Source organism: Grammomys surdaster, unplaced genomic scaffold (assembly GCF_004785775.1).
Source record: "Grammomys surdaster isolate TR1022 unplaced genomic scaffold, NIH_TR_1.0 126035, whole genome shotgun sequence".
Taxonomy (NCBI): domain Eukaryota; kingdom Metazoa; phylum Chordata; class Mammalia; order Rodentia; family Muridae; genus Grammomys; species Grammomys surdaster.
Genome location: NW_021620848.1, coordinates 804,913 through 827,951, shown reverse-complemented (window position 1 = coordinate 827,951; position 23,039 = coordinate 804,913). Strand labels below are relative to the sequence as shown.

The window sequence follows — 23,039 nt, the reverse complement described above, 5'->3', positions numbered from 1 at the left end:
ACTTCTAAGGGCTGCAATGAACATAAATATGCAGAACCACTTGTGCTACAGAAAATCAGTAGGTTGAAGAAATGGTATTGTACAGGCTGCACTTTGACCTTTCCTGTTGGTCAGATCAACATTGACTTGCATAAGAGTGATTTGATTAATTGCTCTTTGCCAGACTGCAGGCCTGTCAGTTCTGTGTACTCATTACTTTTAATATTTAATTTTCATTTTTCTCTTGGAAACAGTAATTTGTAGTTAGTAGGGTCATTCCACTCAGCATGTCTTTCCGATTGAAAAGGGGGGGGGAGAGGGATACGTTTGTGATACTTGAAGATATGAGAGACTGCTTAGTTTCTGAGCTTCCACAAAAAGAGAAAAGAGGCTGACATAGTGACCAACTTCTTATTCTCTAAGTGGAAGAAACAAAGTTGTTTTTATTTGGTTGTTTCAAATAATTTAACTTGAGTGCTAATGTTAACCTACATAGAAGTAATTTGAAATAATGTTTATTATAAATGTACATACATACATACACACACACACACACAGAGTTGAGGCCAGTATTAGTGAATATTTTGCAGATTATTCAAAATTCAGATTTAATCTTTCGATTGATATCATATACTGGAGGTACATTTCCTATAATCATAGAACCTACAATTAGAGTAATTAGGAATGTTATCACAAAGTATATTTTGCTATACATATAAGGCCTTAAAATAAAATATTTTATTTAACACCTATTTCCATTTTAGAAACTGATTATTTGTGTTAAATTAACACATTTTAAGTATTCTAATAAATGTATGATGTTCTGAAGTTCTAATTGTTTAATTTTAAATAACATTAAATATTTCTAATTGCCATTTTAATTAGCTTACTTTACCAATTTTCTTTTCAATTATCCTAAAATGCAAAATAAACTTAATGAAGGTTTTAGCTAATTTTATATAATTGTGTCATTTTTTATGAAACATCAGAAAAAATGCAGAAGCATACATCCCAGGTGTGAGTTTTTGTTTATTAGATGAAGAAGGCTAGAAATGTGAAGGGGATAAACGATTTCCCCTCATATATCTCTCTATTGCTTCTGTGGTTATAGGCAATTATTTTCACCTTTTGCATTTTAAGAGAAAATTTAACAAGGGCTCTTTTTTCTACTGTTTTTTTCTCCCTAATCCTTTTCCTCCCCTTTTTCTTATTGTCTGCATTGTTCTTCCTTTTTTCTCCTTCTATTATTACTTTGTGCCTTTCCCTTCCACCTTCCATCCTTTTATATATTATTCTTTATTGATTTTAAAGGAAGCCATCATCAGATAACTTATATCCATTTAACTCCAACTTTGTATAATCATAATATATTAAATTTATGTAATCTACTCTCCTTTAACTTTATATTATTATATATCCAGTCTTTGCTATCAGTCTCTCTCTTGATTATAGCAAAGCTTTCTTAGATGGTTTACTCTTATTAGAGAGATAATAAAAAGAACTTCTCAGACGAATTCATACAGTATATGATTTGCCATTGCGACAGCAGGGGTAAGTGCATGTGCCCTTCATTATCATAGTGAAATTGCAGGAGCTGCTGTAGCCCATGACTCAGAATTTGCTACATAATTATTGAAGATATTATGGCTAGAAAGTGCTGTAATTCACTATCTCCTCTAATCATGGAGAAAAACAATTTTGTTTCTCTGCCTGAGAAATTTAAATGATTTCAGATGAGAAAGATATTTTATCCCTTAAATCTCTAAGTTTAGCCTTCCAGACATAACCAGATCGACAGAATTAGCACTTTCAAATCAATGGACTCACTAAAAGACAACACAGTGTTTTCTTTTTTAGGCCTCTGCTGCATCAGATGTAATTAGTTTGTTGGTGATGTTAGACTAGTGTCCCTGAAGGACTCTAATTTTATGGCAAATGGTACCCTGAAGAGGAGCTTAGTGCCTTTTTCAAAATTGTTTATCTAGCAGTTGAATCAGAATTTTGCTCTCACAGTATGAGTGTTCCTGATCATGGATGCTGCCATGAAGCTGAGTGGAACCACGGAGTGTAAACACTGTAGGAGAAGTCTCTTCAAGCAAAGCAGTCAGAAACATCAAATTGCTGCATTGGAATCAAAGAATTCTGCTTAGACAACACACACTGGCTTATTTCTGTAATCCCAGAAGTTGCACGTAGGAGGCAGGAAGATGATAAGTTCAAGAGCAGACTGGCTTCCATTATAAAACCCCAATTCAAAAAAACAAGGCCTGGGCATGTATCTCAGTGGTGCAGCATCTGGACACCACGTCAAAGACTTTGGGCATTTTCTCCAACATTATAAGGGAAAGGAGGAAAGTAACTCTTTTTAATTTATCTTGTAAAAGGTCTAATTTTATTATATTGGTTATTTTAATGTAATTATACCTTCACATTTAGTAGTTCACAATTAATCAAAATTGTTGGATGCTGCGAGGACAAGAACACTGTACAATATAATTATAGTTCAGAGATGGAAGAAAATGTTGGCTTAAAATTGCCTAGGTGCAAGTGTAAGAATTATTAACAATACCCAGAGGAAAATGAATTTCCAATCTAAGTAACACATATTTAGTCCTCTGAAAATCTCTTAGCATTAGATAAAGGAAATTCGAGTTTTGAGGCACAACGGTTCCTCTGTGCAGTTATGTCTGCCCCTCTTTTGACTCATGCATGTGTTGCCACTGTGCTAGGTGGCATATATAACTTGTTTCTAGTATTTAAGCCACCTCGGTCACAACCCTATAAGCTGACAGTTGGTAATTTGCTCCTGGTGAACTGTTTCTATCACAAAGAAAGGTCTACCAACTGTGATAAATATGTGATGTCTTACAGCCACATCTAATTTATTTTTTTTTATATTTGTCACAGAATTTTGTTTCATATTATTTAAGAAACATGAACTATAGGTTCATCTTAAGGACGATGGAGTCTTTTCCAAACATTGACTTCCCTTGCACAGGCATGACCCGTTGTTTTCTTTTCTCCTCTGGGAACATTTTAAAGACTACACATGAATTTATAAATTTATATAGAATTTACAGTTTATATATCTTGTAAACAATAATGTTTATATGTTTATTTTTATATAAGATATTTTGAAAACACATTTCTTTTGACATTTGAGTATGTGATCATTCATTGTTACTACACTTGGCAATATACAAATCAATCTAGTATCCTACTCACATAAAATTGAGTTGGTTTGAGAGTATTTTAATTCTAGCTCTCAGATAAAAAACTTCTCAGGTTTTTCTATACCTGGGCATTAGCTGGTGTGGGAAAATAGACATTTCGGGGTTAAACATGCATAAATTTTGAAACTTATTTATCAAATGGTGTTTGAATATAAAAAGTCAATTTATGCACGCAACAAGAATAAGTATCATCTCCTTCTACCCATAATATCACCAAAACTTCTTTTTAATCAGATTATTTACTTCCTTTGTAAAATAATTTTATTATTACTTAGGGATGTCTCTTATTTGTTTGTAATGGTTTAACATTGCCTCTTTCAAGAGTTCTTCCCAAATACTTTGCTCTTCTGGCTTTCCATTGCTGTGAAGAAATACCATGCCCAAACGTCCAAACTTGATGATGTAAGCATGTTTCATATTACAGCTTTCAAGTCATACTCCATCACCAAGAGAACAAAGTATAGGAACATAAGACAAAATCCTGGAGGACGTAACTGAAGCAGACACCACACTTAATGTGGGACACTGCTTAATATCTTGCCTTCCATGTCTTGCTTAGGTTAATTTCCTATAACTGGCCAGGACCATATGCCGAGAGATAGCATCACACACAGTAAGCTAGGCTCTGCCTTATCACTCACCACCCAAGATCATGCAAAACAGGTTTGCCCACAAACCAATCTAGTGCAGACATTTTATCAATTAAGGCTTTTGCTTCCAACATGGCATACATCCAGTCAACAAAAACTGGATGGAATAAACACAGTGAGGTTCAAGTTTGGGGCTTTGCATCCTGCATGACAATGGCTGGCTGATATGTCTTTCTAATTGTCCTTGTTTTCTGTATACAAGTGAACGTACTGCATAATTTTGATCATTCTATCACCAATGCCATAATAAATATTTGCTGACTCATGTGGGAAGATTCTAAAGAAACAGATTAGGAAATGCATCTCTAGACAGAGAAGAATCTCATTTATATACAAAACACCCCAATGGAAACTGATGAAGAAGACATCTTATGATAAAAACAAAAAAAATATCCCTGCTTGTGCCTTTTCACCTAAAATAGATCTTCACATATGCAATTAGATTTAGCATGCCAGGAAAGATATGCCATTTTGCAGGTGTAGCAATTGTTACTTATTTTGGTAAGATGAAAGTACATACATCATATCTTAACCATACATTTCAGACACTCTAAAGACAAAAGAGACATTTATTTTTCTCTTTATTTTTATTTGAGTTTCAAGGTACCTTTCAGAGACTCCAGCTGCCTAAAATAGACTGACATGAATGTACTGACCTGGTAGATAAGGTTACAACTCTAAATGGCACTCAGCATGTTGAGTTTTATTTCATAATGGACTATAGGAATCCAGAACACTAGAAATAACACTAATCAGGACCGATTGCTTTGTTTGCTCTTACATAGTAGTACTTTCATTTTACCCCTACTATTAGTTAACTGAATGTAAATGTTCTTATATAAATCATGTGAAAACAAGCGAAATTAGTAATTAGTATAAACAAATAATGTGTGATATTATAACATGAGTCTCTCCACCATAAGACAAAAATCTCTCCCTGTTTATGAGCAGGATGTAATGAAGCACAATTTTTGAATTACACCTTAATTTTGAAAGTTTAGTATGTGCATTGATGTGCAGAAATGCTTCATTACAAACTAGAGTCATATTCAATGTAACCTTCCCAAAGTCAAGTTGGAAGCATATAAAATTCAAGATAGTCTGGTGTGTACTACAGTTTAATCAAAAGGTTTAGTTAAGCTCTGCTAGATTTCATCTGCAAAATGAAAGATCTTGAAAGTCGCCCTCAATTACTTGAGATATCTTTTTGTTTTAACACACACATTAAAACACACACACACAACACACACACACACACACACTCATGATTTAAGAAATTCACTTCCTCCAATGTTTATAGATGGTTTTGATCAACGCTCAAGAGAATTAATGGTGCACAGATGGTCACATGCTTCATTATAGAAGTCTGTTCATCTGATGTCAATCCATGGTGGAAAATGTTATTACTTTTGATTTTATAAATACTCTTTTGTACATAGCAAGAAAATCTTTGGGAAACAAATTTTAGTTATTCCAGTCTCTAACAGAGATTGTTAGACACTAACATCTAAAAGAAATGTATTCAAGACGTAAGACACAGGGGGACCAGTTTTTGCACAGGAAAGTGAATCCCAAAATGCAAGTAGGAACAAGTTTCTCTGAAAAGTAGACATGAGTCTACTTTGCTACAATAGTTTGTATTTATTTAGTAAGACATATAATGACTCAAAGAGAAAGAGGTACTGTGTGGCTTGTATGCTTTAACATTATAGCATCATTCAATACTCAGTTTTCACCAATTATAGCAACATATATCACCACACACTAGTTCCTCCTCACCATTTGCAGAGTACTGGGCTGCTGCTAGCCCATGCCATTTTTCAACCATTTACCTAGTAATCATGACCTTTCTGGAACTGTTTTGTAAGCTGTACCACCAGCTGTATATTTATATTCAATGAGAAACTGGCTAGGGAATCAATGATTGATTACAAAGGCATGGATTATATGAAAATATAAATATGCCTAGTAGTATTGGGACTTCATGCAGGGAAAAAAAACCCTGCTTCCCATTAATAATGCTCCATGAACAGCAAATTATTTACAAAGGTATTCTGTAGCAGAAAAAAATAAAAAATAAGTATTTTCTCAGGATAAAATAAATAGTTCTCCTTGTGAGGTGGTCAGGACCACAGCTTACTAATGAATTCCTTCTGCTGCTCAGGAAGGTATAGCATGGACACGCCTTGTAGGAGATGCTAATCAACATGCAGCCCACATGGACAGATGAAGGGCCAAATTAATTTGGAAAGCAGAATCATGTTCAAGGATTAGTAAAACACCATTTGTAATCTGTCCTTTGTGACACCAAACGGTAAATTCACTAACCATGGCAGTAATCAGACTGTCAATACTAACAACGTTCAGGTAGTTTATCAGCCTGACCTGTGTGTAGTGGTCACACATGTGAGATGATTGATCACATATGTACAGATCTTTACCTGTGCAGGTTTCGTTAGACTCGTCTTCGTTGCTGCCACAATCATTTGCTCCATCACAAAGCCATCTCTTGGGGATACAACGATTATTCTGGCATTTAAACTGATCCTCTGGACAGCTATGATTGACTGTGGGGAGGGATACAAGTATAATTCATGTTATGTGTATTTTAATTATGGTAACAAAACTATTTCAGTAATTATAATGCTATCTTCTAATAAATGCTTCTGGCAATAATTTCGTAGGAAATGTTAATGTCGTAGCCTTTGTTAAAATATAACCTACATATTAGATTTAAATAAAATGAAACATATTCAATCTCCAGTTTCTATTCACATCAATGATATCACTAAATTTGTTTCTTCTTTGTCTTCTTACCATAACCAGTAACTTAATTCCAGATCCTTAAACATTTGAAATCAACCTTAAGGTTCAATATTCATCAGGACAATTATATCTCAAAATAGTTATTACAGATGTTAATATATATTTTCAAATGTTTCTTAAATGTTAAATATTCTTAATCGTATTCTTATCTTGCCACTCTACTTTGAGATTTGAAGTAAAACAAAAGAAATGACAATGTCTTGCTTATAACAAAGTTATACTAAGGTTAAAATAAAATGAGATTCTATATAATTATAATAACAATGTATTTTTTGAAATATAAATGAATAAACATTTAACTAAAAGCAATATTGAAAATAGAACAACTATCATAAACTGGTGCGCGGCTGAGCCTTAACCCACAAATATCTAATCACAATGGGGAGACTCTTTATATTAACTTTTTAAATGTATTTTTCAGTTTCTTAATATGTGGTCTTCCATATTTTTTTCACTATTTTGATGTTCTTTTATTTTTATCTAATGCAGTAATTTCACTTTTTGTAAGGATATATATATATATATATATACATATACATATACGTATATGTATATATATATATATATATATTTGTATAAGTTTTACTTACAATGAGAAAGTTGTTTTTTCCTCAGTTTGTTTCATATCAAATGTGTGCAATTAAAATATGTACCCACAAAACACATTTTTAAAATATTCACTGTGACAGAGTTGTTCCTATCCTTTATGGAAGGATTTTATTTGAGTAAAGTGAAATTTATTTTAAAATGAGAAGCACTTAAAGAAATGTTCAGCATCCTCAGTCATCAGCAAAATGGAAATCAAAACAACTATAAGATTCTACCTCACACCATTCAGAATAGCTAAGATCAAAAATACACGTGACAACAGGTGCTGGCAAAGCTGTAGATAAAGAGGAACACTCTTCTAATGTTGGTGGGACTGCAAGCTGGTACAACCACTTTGGAAATCAAGCTGATGGATTCTGAGAAAATTGAAAATAGTTCTACCTGAGGACCCAGCTATACCACTACTGAGCATATACCCAAAAGATGCTCCAACATATAACAAGGACACATGCTCCACTATGTTTATAGAGCAGCCTTATTTATAATAGCCAGAAGCTGGAAACAACACAGATGTTCCTTAGTAGACAAATGGATACAGAAAATTTGATACATTTACACAATGGAGTACTACTCAGCTATTAAAAACATTGACTTCATGAAATTCGAAAGCAAATGGGATATAACTAGAAAATAAGGGAGGCAACACGCACACATAAGACTACACATGGTATGTATATTCACTATGGTATGTATGTATAATCACTGATAAGTGGATATTAGCTCCAAAGCTTAGAATATCTACAATACAACCCACAGACAATATGAAGCTTAGGAGGAAGACAAGGGTGGATGCTTCAGACCTGTACTGAGAGGGGAACGGGATGATCTAAAGAGATGGAGGAAGGGAGGGCCTAGAGGGAGAAAGGAAGGGGAAGAAATAAGAGGGACAATATCAAGTACTAGAGGGGACAGGAGAGAGGTATTAAAGGCCAGGAAATCAAATAAAATATGTAGCAGTGGGAGATGAGGAGCTAGAGATAGCCACTGGAGGAGGGTTCCAGATGCCAGGGAAGCAAGAGGCTACCAGGACCCAACAGGGATAACTTTAGCCGATATGTGCAGGGAAGGGGAGATAGAATCTGTAGAGACCACCTCCTGTAGATAGGCATGACCACTGGTCAAGGGATGGGGCCACCCACCTATCTCAAAGTTTTTAACCCAGAAGTGTTCCTATCCAAAGACAGGGACAAAAAATGGAGCAGAGACTGAAGGGAGGGCCCAACCTGGAGATCCATCCTGTCTGCAGACAACAAACCTGACACTCTTGTTGCCAGGATGCACACTTGCTGACAGGAACCTGTTGTGGCTGTTCCTTGGGAGGTTTTGCCAGCAACTGACCAATCCAGATGTGGATGCTTGGAGCAAACCATTAGACTGAGCTCCAAGACACAGTTGGGGGTGCTGGCAGGACTGGAGAACTGGAGAGGGATTACAATCCCATAGGAAGAACAGTGTCAGCTGGCCTGACCATCCGGTGCTTTCAGGGACTAGACCAGCAACCAAGGAGTATTCAGGGAGGAATCCATGGTTCCAGATACATCTAAAACAGAGGATGGCTTTGTCTGATATCAATGGGAGGGGAGGTCCTTGGTTATTAGGAGATTTTCTCCCCCAGCTTAGGGGAATGCTGGAGTGGTAGGGCAGGAGAGGGTGGGTGAGTAGGCGAGCACCCTTATAGAGGCCAAGGGGAGGGGGGAGGGGCCGACCTGGGAAGGGGGTCTATGGAGGGGTAACTGGGGAGTGGGATATCATTTGAGACATAAACAAATGAAATTGTTTTTTTTTAAATGTACAGATGCCCATAAAAAATAAAAATCACACAAAGATCAGAAATCAATGTTTAAGAGTAAGATTACGCATGCATACTGTAGTGAAGCTTCACAAGGACTTTTGTGGCCAGTTCTATGAAGCCCAGACACTAGCAAGAGAGAAGTCGTCGGATTCTAAGCTTTAGGCCTACCTAGTCCACGTAATGAGGTCAAGACTCTGATCCATCTTCATTAATGATAGTCAAAAAAATAGTCAAACACAGTTTTGTAATTAGTGGTGAGCAAATTAAATACTGGCAGTAAAGGGATAAAAGAATAGTAGGTAGAAGATTGTGGGATTAAAATCTAGAATAATTCTCCTCAGTGTCTTGTATTTGCATTGTATTGTTGACCTTAAAATGAAGAAGTAAAATGTTGTTCAGATGACTATAATATTCAAAAAGAATGCTCTAAGCCGATAGTCTGTGGTGCCTGATCTATACATCCTGGCTTATACAGTCCGACTCCTGTACTCCCATACTTTCATGGCAGAGAGTCATTTTGAGAGTTAAGACTGCAAACATGCTACAACCAACCATATCTTCCAAGGAAGATATCAATCTTTTATTAGAGGAACCAGTCAAAGTAACATGCTATTGTAATATAGAATAAGAACCACTGTAATATAGGACTGAACAGAAGATGGATATTTAACTCTAACTGGTTGTATTTAAGTTTATGGATGGTTACAAATAATTCCATAAGAAACCATACTAAATTTCATTGACTGCTGTCAGTTCAGTATTACAGACAAAAAGAGTAAGAAGCATTTTTCTAAATGACAACAAGTAATTCAACTCATTACAAACAAAGGTCAGTAGATAGATGATAGACTACAAGTTAAAGACTTGAGTATATAACTTTAAGCACCTCACACATCAGGTAACAGGTCCTTGCAATTATTTCAATAAGAGGGACTTGATACGATAAGAGCTATTCTAGAAGCAATGCAGAAAGGAAGAATAACAGGCAATTCCAGAGGAACACTTGCTGAGTTAATTTAAGATAGAAACTTATTTCAAGAGGCAATGATGAAGCTTAGGAGACGTCACAGAAACAGACTTATATGTATAGCAGATGGAATACAGGATGCCAGTCAAAACGTATGGCTTCTGTGATAGAGTAAAAAGTGATAATACTCCAGAATTCTGACTGAAGGTATCATCACAACAATTAGTGGTACAAATACAATACCAATTATTCCTATAAACTAGCTGAGTTTCCTTAAGTTGACAAAACACAAGAAAGATGCAGATAAAAGCATGTGAAGCTAACATGTGTTAAGTATTCAGATGAACTATTTGTGCTTTGAGCTGGTACAAGGTTCCCAGGACTATAAGGAGCCAAATGTAGTGAGTATCCATAAAGCCCCTGTGACCCTGTTATTAAAGAGAAGTAGGGCAGTTAAGTCAGGTATTACTTGACATGCTATGTATGTAGAACTCTAGGAAACACACTATTCATCCTTACAGAAAATGATCTTGCCCCTCTCCAAAACGTTGAAAATTGTGTCAATTTAGTATTTAACATTCAGAGTACATGCAAATAATGGTACAAATTAAAATGGTGACACAAGGATTAGTACAAATGAAAATAAGTGGAAGGCCTATGATTGAAATTCCATAGGATGCAGCAATGTATCCATACATAATTTACAGTTTATGCACTAGAACTAGAAATTAGAAAAAACATTTGAGGTTTATATTTTTGTGGCCTATTTTATTCAAAGCACAATTATTACATCGTATGATTGAGTATATCAATCTTGCCTATTTTTAAAAACTACTTCAAATTGTTATGTTTAATTTCAAACAAATAAAAAGTGAACAGAGTTAATTCAATTATTTCAGTCACTTTAAGGTGCAAGAAGTTGTTAGCAATAAGAATTATCTTTCTCAATGTAACCTGTTTTGTTGTTTTCAAAACCATTGTGCTAATTAAATATAATCACAGAATAGTATTTCATGTGCTTTCCAAAAGTGTCTTATATCCTTACATGTGAAAAATGTCCCTTTTTTCATCAGGAACATGAACAACAGCTCTTGTTCCAGCAAACAACAAATGCTGAATGGAAGCATTGGTAGGCATACAAAAGTTTCCATTCTGATTTGAGTACCCCATGTGTATTTCCAGTCATGGCTAGAGCCAATCAATCTAGCTTCCACTGCAGTCCAAATCCATGCCAACTCCTTGAATTTTCTTTAAGTCTTTGTTGCTAAAAGAACAATGGAGTGATATGTGACATTTGTGCCCAAAATTCTGTCTCAAAGGGAGTTAACTTTCATATCTATAGAAGGAAATATCCCAAAGTGTCCTTTGGAGCAACATCATACTGTGGTTGGGCAGTCAGAGATCAGACATAGGAAGTTTAGGACAGAGAAAAAAGCTGACCTTGATATCAACGCAAAGCAGGTTTCCTATAACTTAACATTAAGCAAAGGGCCACTAGGAAAGAAAGTTGAGTGAATTTATATCAGACATAATTTCAGCTATGTTGGAGGCTGCATTCGGTTATCCACACACTCACTCAGGAGCCAATAGTTTGAGATTATTTGAGGGAGAACGTACAGCACGTGACAGAGTCCTCATCACTCCCGTCTAGGCAGTCATCATCGCCATCACATTTCCACCGAGATTGGATACAGTGTTTGTTTTTGCAGCGAAATTCTCCAGGTTTACATAGATGAAACATTACTTCTTCAGGATTGACTAGAGTTGCAAAACAAACAAACAAACAAAAAACCAAGATGTATACATAATATTAAGTGCATAAATTTCTTGAGCTATGACTCATGGGGGTTTCAGTTGCTTTAGAATGCCACAGATATGAGGTCATACAGTGTTTATATTTTCATTTTTTCTGGCTTATTTCTCCAGTGATGCTCTCCATATTTATCTAAGTAGTAAGGTTTCAATCACATTACAAGATGAATAATGTTCAATGTGAACTTCTACACAGAAATGGACCCTTGTTAAGCTCAATGCAGGGGTATATAGGTGGAGAGGGATTTAGGAAGATGTCAGTCAAAGGGGTAAAATTGAAGAAATGTAGATGAATTTGTCTATACTTCAAACATACAAAATTAAGAATTATAATTATGCTGTAGTGTCTCGTGCTGGAAATTGACAGATTGCTTGTAGGTGGTCTTCACAGAGGTAGTCATAAAAAGGTAATAAAGAGAAATGCTTTATTATTAATCTCTTTGCTCACAGCAATCATGAGTATAATACAACAGCATATTACATATATTAAGTTTCTACAATAAAAATTAGACCTACAAATTTAAAACTAACATCTGAAGACAAGCCACATCCACAAAAACTTATAAAATTATTTTCATGACATTAAATAAAGACTATTATGCTCTAATACACAAAATAATTTAAATAGGAAATCTGATCTAATGACAAAATTCTCATTTCTCTGCAGAAAATACATAAACAGCATTGTACTGATGGCCATCTGGGGAATGGAGCTTTTAGTTTTGCTGGCAATAATCACTCTGTTAAAAAAAAATCCTTAAAGGTTTCTTTTAACAAGTTGTCACTAAATGTTTCTATTGTGCTGTAGAGCCTTCCTTGTTCATCTGGTTGTTGGTAAGGGAACCTTTACTACAGTAAATCATTTTAGTGGAAACAAATCTAAGAGGTAATCACAAAGAAAAAGACTCAGAAATATGAAAAGGTTGATGGCTCTACTTATTTGTTAACTGAATTATATTAATCTGAAATCTATATCTGGGATCTGAATGTTTGAACTTCCATTGAGATTCATCATAACCTGAAAGGGTTCCTATCCTTCTGATCTCTTTAGGTGAATGAGATAGGTACATAACAGGAAGGGATCCACAGCAAGAGCTGATTTGTGTCATGTGGTCAGAAAATGGTCTTGACTAACTCAAGTAGGCTTCTTGCTTGGAAAGTCTCAAATTTCTGTTCTAACACCTTTAAACTTCATTTTTCATAAGTCCTGTGGGCTACTAAACTGACAGGAAACTTAGACACACCTCACTCACAGTGGCATTAAGAGAACCTCTTGAGTCAAAGGTGGAACCTCTACCACCCTGATCATAGCATTGCCTTGGTCTTTGTTTTTCCCTTGCAGGCAAGAATTGAAAGGGGAGCATGATTTTTGAACTATGCCTGCAGGAAACTGCTTCAGCATGGCACAGTAAGGCACAAGGTTTAGGGATCTGTAGAAATAGAAACAAAAGATACCTCAATGGGCTCAGATTTCATTTCAAGCCATACAGAATGACTATAGTGGATGAAATATTCTGCTTGAACAAAGAGCCCTGTGTTGCTCTGAACCTTTCAGTTGTGCTAACTCTGGGTGTCTTAACAGATAGGAAAATTTCTTTTCTATTGTTTCCCAGTAACAAAACAATAAAGCCGAATTTCTCTCTGATGTCATTTGTCTAAGATCTTTGAAATAAACATAAGCTATCATATGGTTTGCTGTTTGGGGTATAAAATAGGAAATAACAAAAACAAAACTACAAACACAATGGATCAACCTAACCACCTATAGGATTCTAACTCTTTATATTTCCTACTTCAGGTAATGATCCTAAACTACTGCTAATATTCTATATGTATATCACATACACTCTATCTCTTTAAATATATTAAACACACACACAAACACACTTCACTTTAAACTTGGTTCTACATTCTACGGTGTCCTCTGTATATTCTAGATATGCTTTTTCTCTGGATTTGTTTCCTGAGTATGTTTGTGCAGTGTGGATAGAAAAGTTGTATATTTGTCAATGGAATTTATTTATTTATTTATTTATTTATTTATTTAATTGGTTATTATTTTTAATCAGGAGTGTGTAGATAATTATTTTCAGGGAAATGTTGGGAAGAATCTCTTAGCCCATTCTTTTTAGGATCTGGGTTTAAAGAAGTCACAACCCACTTAAATGCCAGACAGGGGAGGTGTAATCCCCATAGTCATTAGCCAGAAACATGATAGTTCTGAGCCAACATGGCATCCCAAAAAGTAAAAAGAAAAACAAAAAAGGAAATCCAAAACTTTTAAAAATTCTTTATCATTATGTGGTGAATAGTAATGTATTAGGAATTTTATTTTATCATGTAACATTGTTGTCTTAGAAGAGATTTCTGGGTTCTAACAAATTATTTGTAAAACAAATACAAAGGACACAGAAGGTGGGATAACATTCATGTTTTTGCTTATTTTTTATTTTTCTCAATTCAATTGAGGGCCATGTATAGATTCTTAAGCAGAATTTACAAAAACACAATACCTCATCTAAAGCAAACAAACAAACAAACAAACAAATGAAAACAAAACTCAACTCAGCATTCTTTCTACAGCTGGTTAAAATCTTTATGAAGGATTTTCAAACTGAATATCCAATTTTAAGATTCATAAATTTTAGGTCAGCATATGTACAAAAGAATAATACTTAAAAGAATTCAGACTTAGAATTAATACATAAAATAGTTGTTGCCTGACTTCTTGGAATTTAATGACATGCTGTTGTTATACTGAGAGACTTTCTCCAGGAGCTATAGGAATCTTTTAGGAAGACAGCTTCACTTGACTCGAATCAGCAGTTGATTTTCTTCTCTTATTCATCATGAGCATGGATGAGCTTGAGCAAATTTCAATTTCATAGATGCGTACATGGAGAGAAACAAATGAACATTTACTTAAATCTCCATGTATGTAATTTTGATCCAGTGCTTAATGTGGATATGAATAGCACTTGGTTGTCTGAGCACAGCAATGCACTGCTTCCTGAACCTTAGCAAGTACTATAATTGTATACTTTGCTGCAGAGCTATGCTTTAAACCATAAATTTGAAACCATACACAAAATGCATAATTCTGTCACCAGAACAACATGGTGTGAGCAATAAGAAACTGACAAAATAATAAATAATCCTTTAGTTTAGCCAAGTTCAGAAATGACACAGCATGAATTCTGACTTGCCTGGTTGAAAAATGTTATTTTTCATGCTTATTATGAAAAATTGTTAGAGAAAACAAAACAAAAGGGCATGTCTGACTCCCAGCATCAAGGACTCATTCTAGAGGTGTTTTCTTGTCTCTAGAAACACAATTAGAAATAATACTTAGAACCACATGAATTAAGGAAAACTATATTATTCTATTTTAATTTAATTTTACATCATCCCATATACATTTTTAAATTAATGAAGGTATGCAAATGTAAGTGTGTGTGTTCTTGTGTGCATGTGTGTGCATGCGTATATGCACATGCCAGCACATGCCAAAGCTCCAGAAGAAAGTATCAGATGCTCTGTAGCTAGAATTGCAGAACTTGCAAGCTCTGGAAGAGCAGCAAGCACTCTTTCTCCAACCTTACATTTCATATTCTTATTTCAGCTTAACAAAATTTTTTTCACTTTATATCTGGAATCTAGAGATGTGGACCAAAGAGAAACTTGAAGGTGTAGCTAATTGGATGTTTTCATATCACACTGTCACATGAGAGGATAAAGTAGAAAATACATCAGTGGCCTTTTTTCATTAGATCCTAGAAAGATAACCTTTTATTAGACAGAGTAGTCTTCTGAGCAGAGTGCCTAATTGGTATACAACCTTCTGTGAGTTTCTGTGCACAGAAGGACATAAATAATCACTTGAATAGGACTTCTAAACTTTTTTTAAATATACTTTGGATTACATATATCCTATGATATGAGGCTTGACACAGCAGTGCACATAAATAGTTCCCCACAGAGTAGCACTGTTTGTCATAAAGGGATGTATCTGGGATGCCAAATGGTGGTAAGACCACAAAGGACCATCGACACACTATGGTGCATTGCTAGCCTCTGTATTACTGATATTTTGTAATTCACAACTTGTCTTTCTCAGAATGAAAAACAGTGGAGAGACTGGCCTTTCCTATCAAGCATCTGTGGAGGAGTTAACTAATTATCTTCTTAATTCCAACTACAACAGCCCATGTAATTTATAAAATAAAATCATCATTTAAAACCTAATCTGTTTTGGAAATCATTTATAATCTTTTCAATTTAATATTTCATGATTCTCTTCATATTATCATAAGAAATACAAATAGATCCTATAAGTGATCAACTAAGCTTTTCTGTGATTTTTCAGAGGTAGCAAGTGTCAATTTGTTATGCTAACACATATATTAATTCTAAGTCCTAAGAGGATGTGATCATGACAAGCAACAGTAACAAGCACAAAGTATGGAATCTTCTTTCATTCTTGCTCTCTTCCAAATAAGACATTAGAATTCATTTATCATCAATTATATAATATAGTAATGGTTTCTTTTGGAAGCATGTTCTTTGTCACCCATTGTTTTAAGTTGGAATTTCATTAAGAAAAAAATATACTCCTGGTGTTTAACATATCTTGACTATTCATCTATTTGATATCAGTTCAGTGAGAATGAAAGAAACCAGAATGACCACATTGCAACGGTGCAGTATCTTCCATCATTTTGTTGGTAAGACTCAGATTGCTTACTTAATTCAGTTGACACAACTCATATATAAGACTGTCTGAACTAATCAGAAACCTGAAGAAATCTCCAAAGACTGGCTAATAGCTTGCTGATTTCTCTCTTATACTATGTTCTTTAAAAGCGTTCTTCATGTACCAGATTTCTGAATTTTAGTTCCTTTATCAGCACTTTGTGACTAGCAACACTCTCTGAAAATATTCAGATTTTCCAGTGTATGATCACGTGATACTGCGGCAAGGTCTGAAGATAATTATCCTAACTTCAGTTTTGTAATCAACATTCTGCACAATAAATTTCTTTTACAAAACAAAATAACCTCTTTTTTATTTTTACAGAGCGAGGCAACAAACTGAGGATCAACAGAAAACAATTCTACCATTTTATTCTATTATCCTTTAGTTATGCTTATAGTCTGGAACATTCTAGGTGCTTCTAGGTTGTGTGTTCAGCTAAAATTCCTTTTAGGACAGTTGTATCTCTAGTTTCAAGAATCTAAAGAACATGCTACATGATTGGTTGATTTAATATTGGTGGCAACGTATTGGATCAACATCCAGAGTCACAGCTGAGACAGGCTTCCAGTCACTATTGGAGAAATAAATAATACTCCAACCTATTTAGCGGCAGAGCCATTTCTAATACAGGGTATCAACCAACAAAAGTTTCTTTCTTGCCTTATCATGATATTTAAATAGTAACCTCAATTACATAACTGTAAAGATCAAGTAATTGAATATATAACACTAACTATGAAGTAGTAAATCTTGATAATGTATAAGTAAATAAAGATAAACCTCAGCCTGAGATGGTTGTAGGATGTCGAAAATGGTCATTTGTCATTGAGTGGGTGATACATAAAGCATTTCTAGGCTTGCTTTATGTGTACCTAATACAATTAGTATGAAGAGTGTGTGTTTTTCCTTATACACATGTGTTTTCCAATGACAATATGTCTAGAAGAGGATGGATAGCTGATTATTATACCATTTCATCTTTTTTCTGTGATCCATAAGTATGTACATAAAACAATTTATATGTATAGGTATAACTATTAAAGCTATGATGAAGATACTGGCAAGGGTTGGCTCCTTATGTTTATATGATAAGATTAGCTTTTGGTTTTTTCTTGAGCCAGTTCATATTTTTGTGCCATCTCTGTTCTTTTCTCATATGAATCTATATTTATGTTCTCTTGGCTACTTTGTAGTTTCCTCTACTCTATAATAATGTTATTTCTTAGTTTATCAATCTTTTCCACATTATACTAACAAAGATCTAACTCTAAAGTTATCCGTAAGGCTAGATTGATGATAGAAATGAAAAAAAACAGGAAATATAATTAGTAGGTAGATTACCCATATAACTATGATTCCCATAATGAAGATTAAGGAATTCATTAAAAAGTTTCAAGATGAAGTAACATTTTGATGATGTTAGTTATACTCCCCTTGATTTTGTAAAAACTCATAAGATTTTAGTATCTCTGAGATTCTGGGCTCCTTATCATTCTATGGTGTCTTAAGAGAACTTAATGTGCTTAATATAAAGAAGATGACTGTTAATGATTCATTCACAACATTCTCAAAGACATAACTCGAAACTGACAAAGTCTGGCCATCCTCAGTACAAAGGTAGGTCCTTAATATATGTTTGCAGGACAAACTACATATCTGTATCTAGAAAAAGTAAACCAGATGTATATTCAGTGCTATCTCCCATCCTTGACAGAATGTCTGTTGACGGATCAGAAGGAAATGCAAACCTGGTGGAAATTTAAAATATTACAAGTGTGTGCATGGACATGGGGTGAGCGTGTGTGTGTATGTGTGTGTGCATGTATGCATGTGTATATACATATGTGGCTGTGTGCATGCATGTGTGTGTGTGCTCTATTCTGTTTAAAATCTCAGAGTTCTTCATTTTGAATGGCAGAAATTTTGGCACTATAATAGAAAAACAATGCTAAACTGATCCTTGTAAAATCGCCATACTGATAAATATCCCCATTAGGTACATTTTGTCTTCCAAAGATTAAGATATTATTAAGGTTATCAAACCATATTTTGTGAAAGAGTTTTATCTGTTGAAAATTGTGCTTACTACCCGTCTGTGGGTAAATGAGCAAACGGTCTGACAGTCTATTTTCAAAACTAGCAATACAATGGGAGCCAAACATAGTACCCAGAACAATGACAGAGAAACCATCAACTTGTGACTCAGAAGCACATTGTAATTTGTCCTCCCTGCAACCTTGGAAGGGGGATATTTGTAATTCTAGAAAGAACTGAACAATATTTTTGACATAAAGACTTTTGAAGGGAAGTTTGGCTCAGACAAGAATTCGTATGCTAAGGAATTGCTTCTCCCATACAATGACAAATGGTGGACATTTGTAAGACATCAGTATTCAGTTCTATATAAAGTATATGAAGAACAAACTTATATCCATGTTTATATTTCTTCTTGAAGATATTACTATAAAATATATCCCAATATATTAATAAATAATAGATTACTAAAGGCTTAAATAATAAAAGATACAATCAGTAGATTTGTACTCTAGAATTAGAATGTAAAACATTTTAAACTTCATTTACTAGCTTCATATGTAAGAGAAGTATATATTATAATGCTAGAGGTCAAGTGAGGGACTTTACACGTTGGCTACCACTCTGCTACCTAGCTCTATCCTCAGAACCCCTCCAATTTTTATAAATAATTTGATACTTCTAAATAATGTTATTGGTTAGAAATACTTCATTATAATAGAAAAGGAAGAAAGAAAAGGTGAAAAGGAGAATAACTAAAAAAAAAGCTAAAGTCTTCATTTCAAATAGTTGGAATTTAAGATAATACTGACATTCAATATAATGACAAACTCAATAATGTCCTTATGTTAGGACTGGTAGTTTTATTCCAAATACCAAAAATATATCACAAATTGAATGTAGACTATACAGAAAATTTCAGAAGGAATTGAAATCAATGAAAAAGTCACAAATATCTTTAACAATATATCATAAATGTCTCCAACAATCAAATAAAAATAATGACTTAAAATTTAGTTCTTAAGAATCATGTTAATGGTAAGTATTAAATTAAATAATAAGATGTTTGTGTTCATGTTAAACAAAAATAAACCTAAAGTAACAAATACTGAAGTTTTAGGGTTAAAAAACAGAAGTACAGTGTAATAGAGAATGCGTCTCCAAAATGAGATAATTTTAGCTCTGACTTATACAGGCCCAGAGATCTTCTCTCATCAATCTGGACTGAAACATTAACTCCTGAGACTCAGTTCTGCAGGTCTTCTGAACAGATGTTTCTCCTATCCTGGGTTTTCAGTTTGTGTATCCTAAGGTTTCTGTACCACTGTGGGAATCAGTCAACTCCTTAATATAATCCAAACATCTTTCTGCATGCATAGGCACATGCATACACACACACACACACACACACACACACACACACACACACGTACATACCATTGAATTCCTTTGTCTGAATAACCTTAAGCTACAATATGAAATTGAAATCTTTCAAGAAATTTTTATTTAGCTCTCAGTACATACATACTATTGTGGCAGTTATTGTGCTTAGGGGATACAATTTGAGGAAGGAAAAAGAAATTTCAAGATTCATCTTGAAATAATAAGCACAATAAATTGAATGATTTGACAAAAACTAATGAAAATGTCTTTAATCCAAGTCAATCAATCCAGTTGATTCACTGCCTTTATATCCTACACATTCCTTAGAATGTCTCTTTTGGCATTCCTCCTTTATTTCCAAGTACAGACATCTCAGCTGCCAATTCATTTAAAATAATTTTAAGACTAATATGTACACCACCACCAATATATTGTCAGCTGCAACTGCTGATTATGGGACTTAGTAATACATGAAAAATATGCTCATGTGACATAGATGTATTAATGTTGTCCACTGATCCATACACAGCAGGACAGTACGCTATGCACCATGTTGTTATCATTACTCTATGCATGCTAGAAATTGAGTCACATAAGCCACTCTAGAATTATATCTAAGCAGTTATACAGCTATATCTTTCTAGTTGTGACTTCGGTTCTGTCAGTGTTACATGTTTCTCATCTTTACTAACAGCCATACACACAATGAGTTTCCGCAAAAAAAAGGAGCTTACATGTGCAAGTAGTTCCATTTTCATCCAAAAGTTGATTATCAGCACAGGCGCACACACGGCCTGCTGGAATGGCCAGGCAGAGTGTGCCACAGCCCCCATTGTTAATGCGGCACATATTGTCACCTGCAGATAAAAAGAAAGGGAATTGTCACAAAGCTGATGGTTATGCAGTGTCTAAACTATGGTTTATTTTTAAGGTTAGAGAACCCAAGCTACCCTTTAATGTTCTGTCCTTGCTTATTGTCTACTATCCAACTGCTAGAATTACAGGCATATACTGCCAAACCTAGCTTTCAGGAATATAATTCTTTCACTGAATTATACATGGGCATATATATGTGAATGGAAATGTTTTATATAGTTAACCTTTGTGGTTATAGTCAACATTTCAGCTGAATGGAAGTGGCTTTCAAAAACAGTTGAAAATATACGTTGCTTTTATGGAGGAAGACTGTGTACTAGGTAATAATTTTCTAGAGACCAGGAGCAAGAAGGAAGGAAGCTTACTGCCTGTCATGTACAGTTCCCCAGATTATGATTATAGCACTGTGGACCAAGTTCTTTGAAAAGTATAGCAGGTCTCTGGAAATGGAGATGGAGGTTACCATTGAACAGGCAAGCATATAGGATTTGATTTGTTCTCTAGTGGGGTGAGTACCCTGTATGTTTGTACGCTGAAGACACCACAAAGCATGGCATACCAAGAAAATTCACAGCACATAAGAGAGAAGTGCTGGATTAGAGACTTAGGGAACAGAGTCACTGGTGGAGTACAGGAGATGACATTTATAAAGGAATTTGTAAACGTATGTCAGGACCCCATGGTGAATCATAGAAGGTAACCAAAGACATACTTGAAGAGCCTTGAGATATGATTTTTATAAAAATGTAGCTAAAACACAGTAACTTTATATAACCACAAATTTGATATCATTTATTCCTTCAATTTGGAAAAACATTTGAGAAAATATATTCATCCAGGTGACATGGTTCTTGCCTGCAAATGTGACTCTCAAGAGGCTGAGGGAAGAGGATTGCTGTGAGTTTCAGGGTAGTCTGGATAACAGAAAAAGTCCAAGAAGAACTAAGGCTAAAGAATGACAGTGTGGAAAGAAAGTGAAACAGACAGAAAGACAGACAAACTGACAGACAGACAGAGGCAGAATGGAGGGAGGGAGGAAAAAATAAAGAGGGAAGAGAGAAGGAGGTTGCTGAGCTTTCTTTGCATCCATTTTACAGAGAAAATTATTAAAACCCAGCAGCACATTGGCCATAAAATTATCAGGTAATCTTACAGCACACTTTACTTTTCAATATTATCAATAAATAAAATGTTTTATTATTTTTAGGAGTAAAACACTAAAAAGAGGAGCTTTTAGTTACTTGGGCCATAATTGATAAGCAATTAAAATTAAATTTAGTGTACAAGTGCTAATACTGTAACTGAAGCCACAGATGGTGCTATCACACTATATGCCACAGGGGTTGGATTGCCATGGAGACCATGGTAGGGGACACAAGACCTCCATAATGGTGCTGAATACTATAAATTCCTACATATTTTCTTATACATCTTGAGTAAGAAGAAATGACATAGATTTTATCATCAATTCCTTTCATTTTCTGAAAAGTGCATTTAATTTATTATTGGAGCATGCTTTAAAGCTAAGGAAGCAAATAATACAAGCTAAGGCCTCAACTTCTAAACTCAGAGGATAGTGAAGAATGTCTCATATTTGTTTCTAGTAGAGATTGTGGAAGTGTTAGATGTAACTTCTAGAAATATAAATTCCATGATTATGGCATAAATATGTAAAACTTTACTGGATATTAGGGTACCTATTCTGTGTTCACAATAGGTGCATCATTAAATGACATATTTGACATTTAATAGCATCCAGATTTTGTAAAATTGGGATTATTTTATAATATCTTGTGACATATATAACTGAAACAGTAAGAAATAAGAAACTTGATTATAATGTATCCAGTTACAGATTTTAAAGGTATATGCCCAATATAGAATGAGTGGAATGGCAAAAAAGTTGAATACAACTTTTCTATATTCTGAAATAAATTGACATTATTTAAAATTTAAAATATATTCCCTTTATTTGAATACAGTATTCTGAAAACAAAGAATTAGCATTTGCACTGCCATAATAAAAATCCCAAAGTTAAATTACTATGAATAATTTAACATATCTCATGGGAAGAGCTAGAAATTTTTATATTTTAATGACCCAGTATATTATTCAATTTCA

At 34.4% G+C, this 23,039-nt stretch overlaps 1 protein-coding gene across 1 annotated transcript in view; it reads right to left on the bottom strand.

Moving 5' to 3' along the window:
• The window catches only part of Lrp1b (LDL receptor related protein 1B), a 1,533,520-nt gene that overhangs the window by 715,330 nt on the left and 795,151 nt on the right, over positions 1-23,039 (bottom strand). The window contains exons 14-16 of the mRNA XM_028754677.1: positions 20,776-20,898; positions 11,674-11,814; positions 6,304-6,429 (exon numbers count right to left, since the gene is read on the bottom strand). Coding sequence (XP_028610510.1) covers positions 6,304-6,429; positions 11,674-11,814; positions 20,776-20,898 — 390 coding nt within the window. The remainder of the gene's footprint in view (positions 1-6,303; positions 6,430-11,673; positions 11,815-20,775; positions 20,899-23,039) is intronic.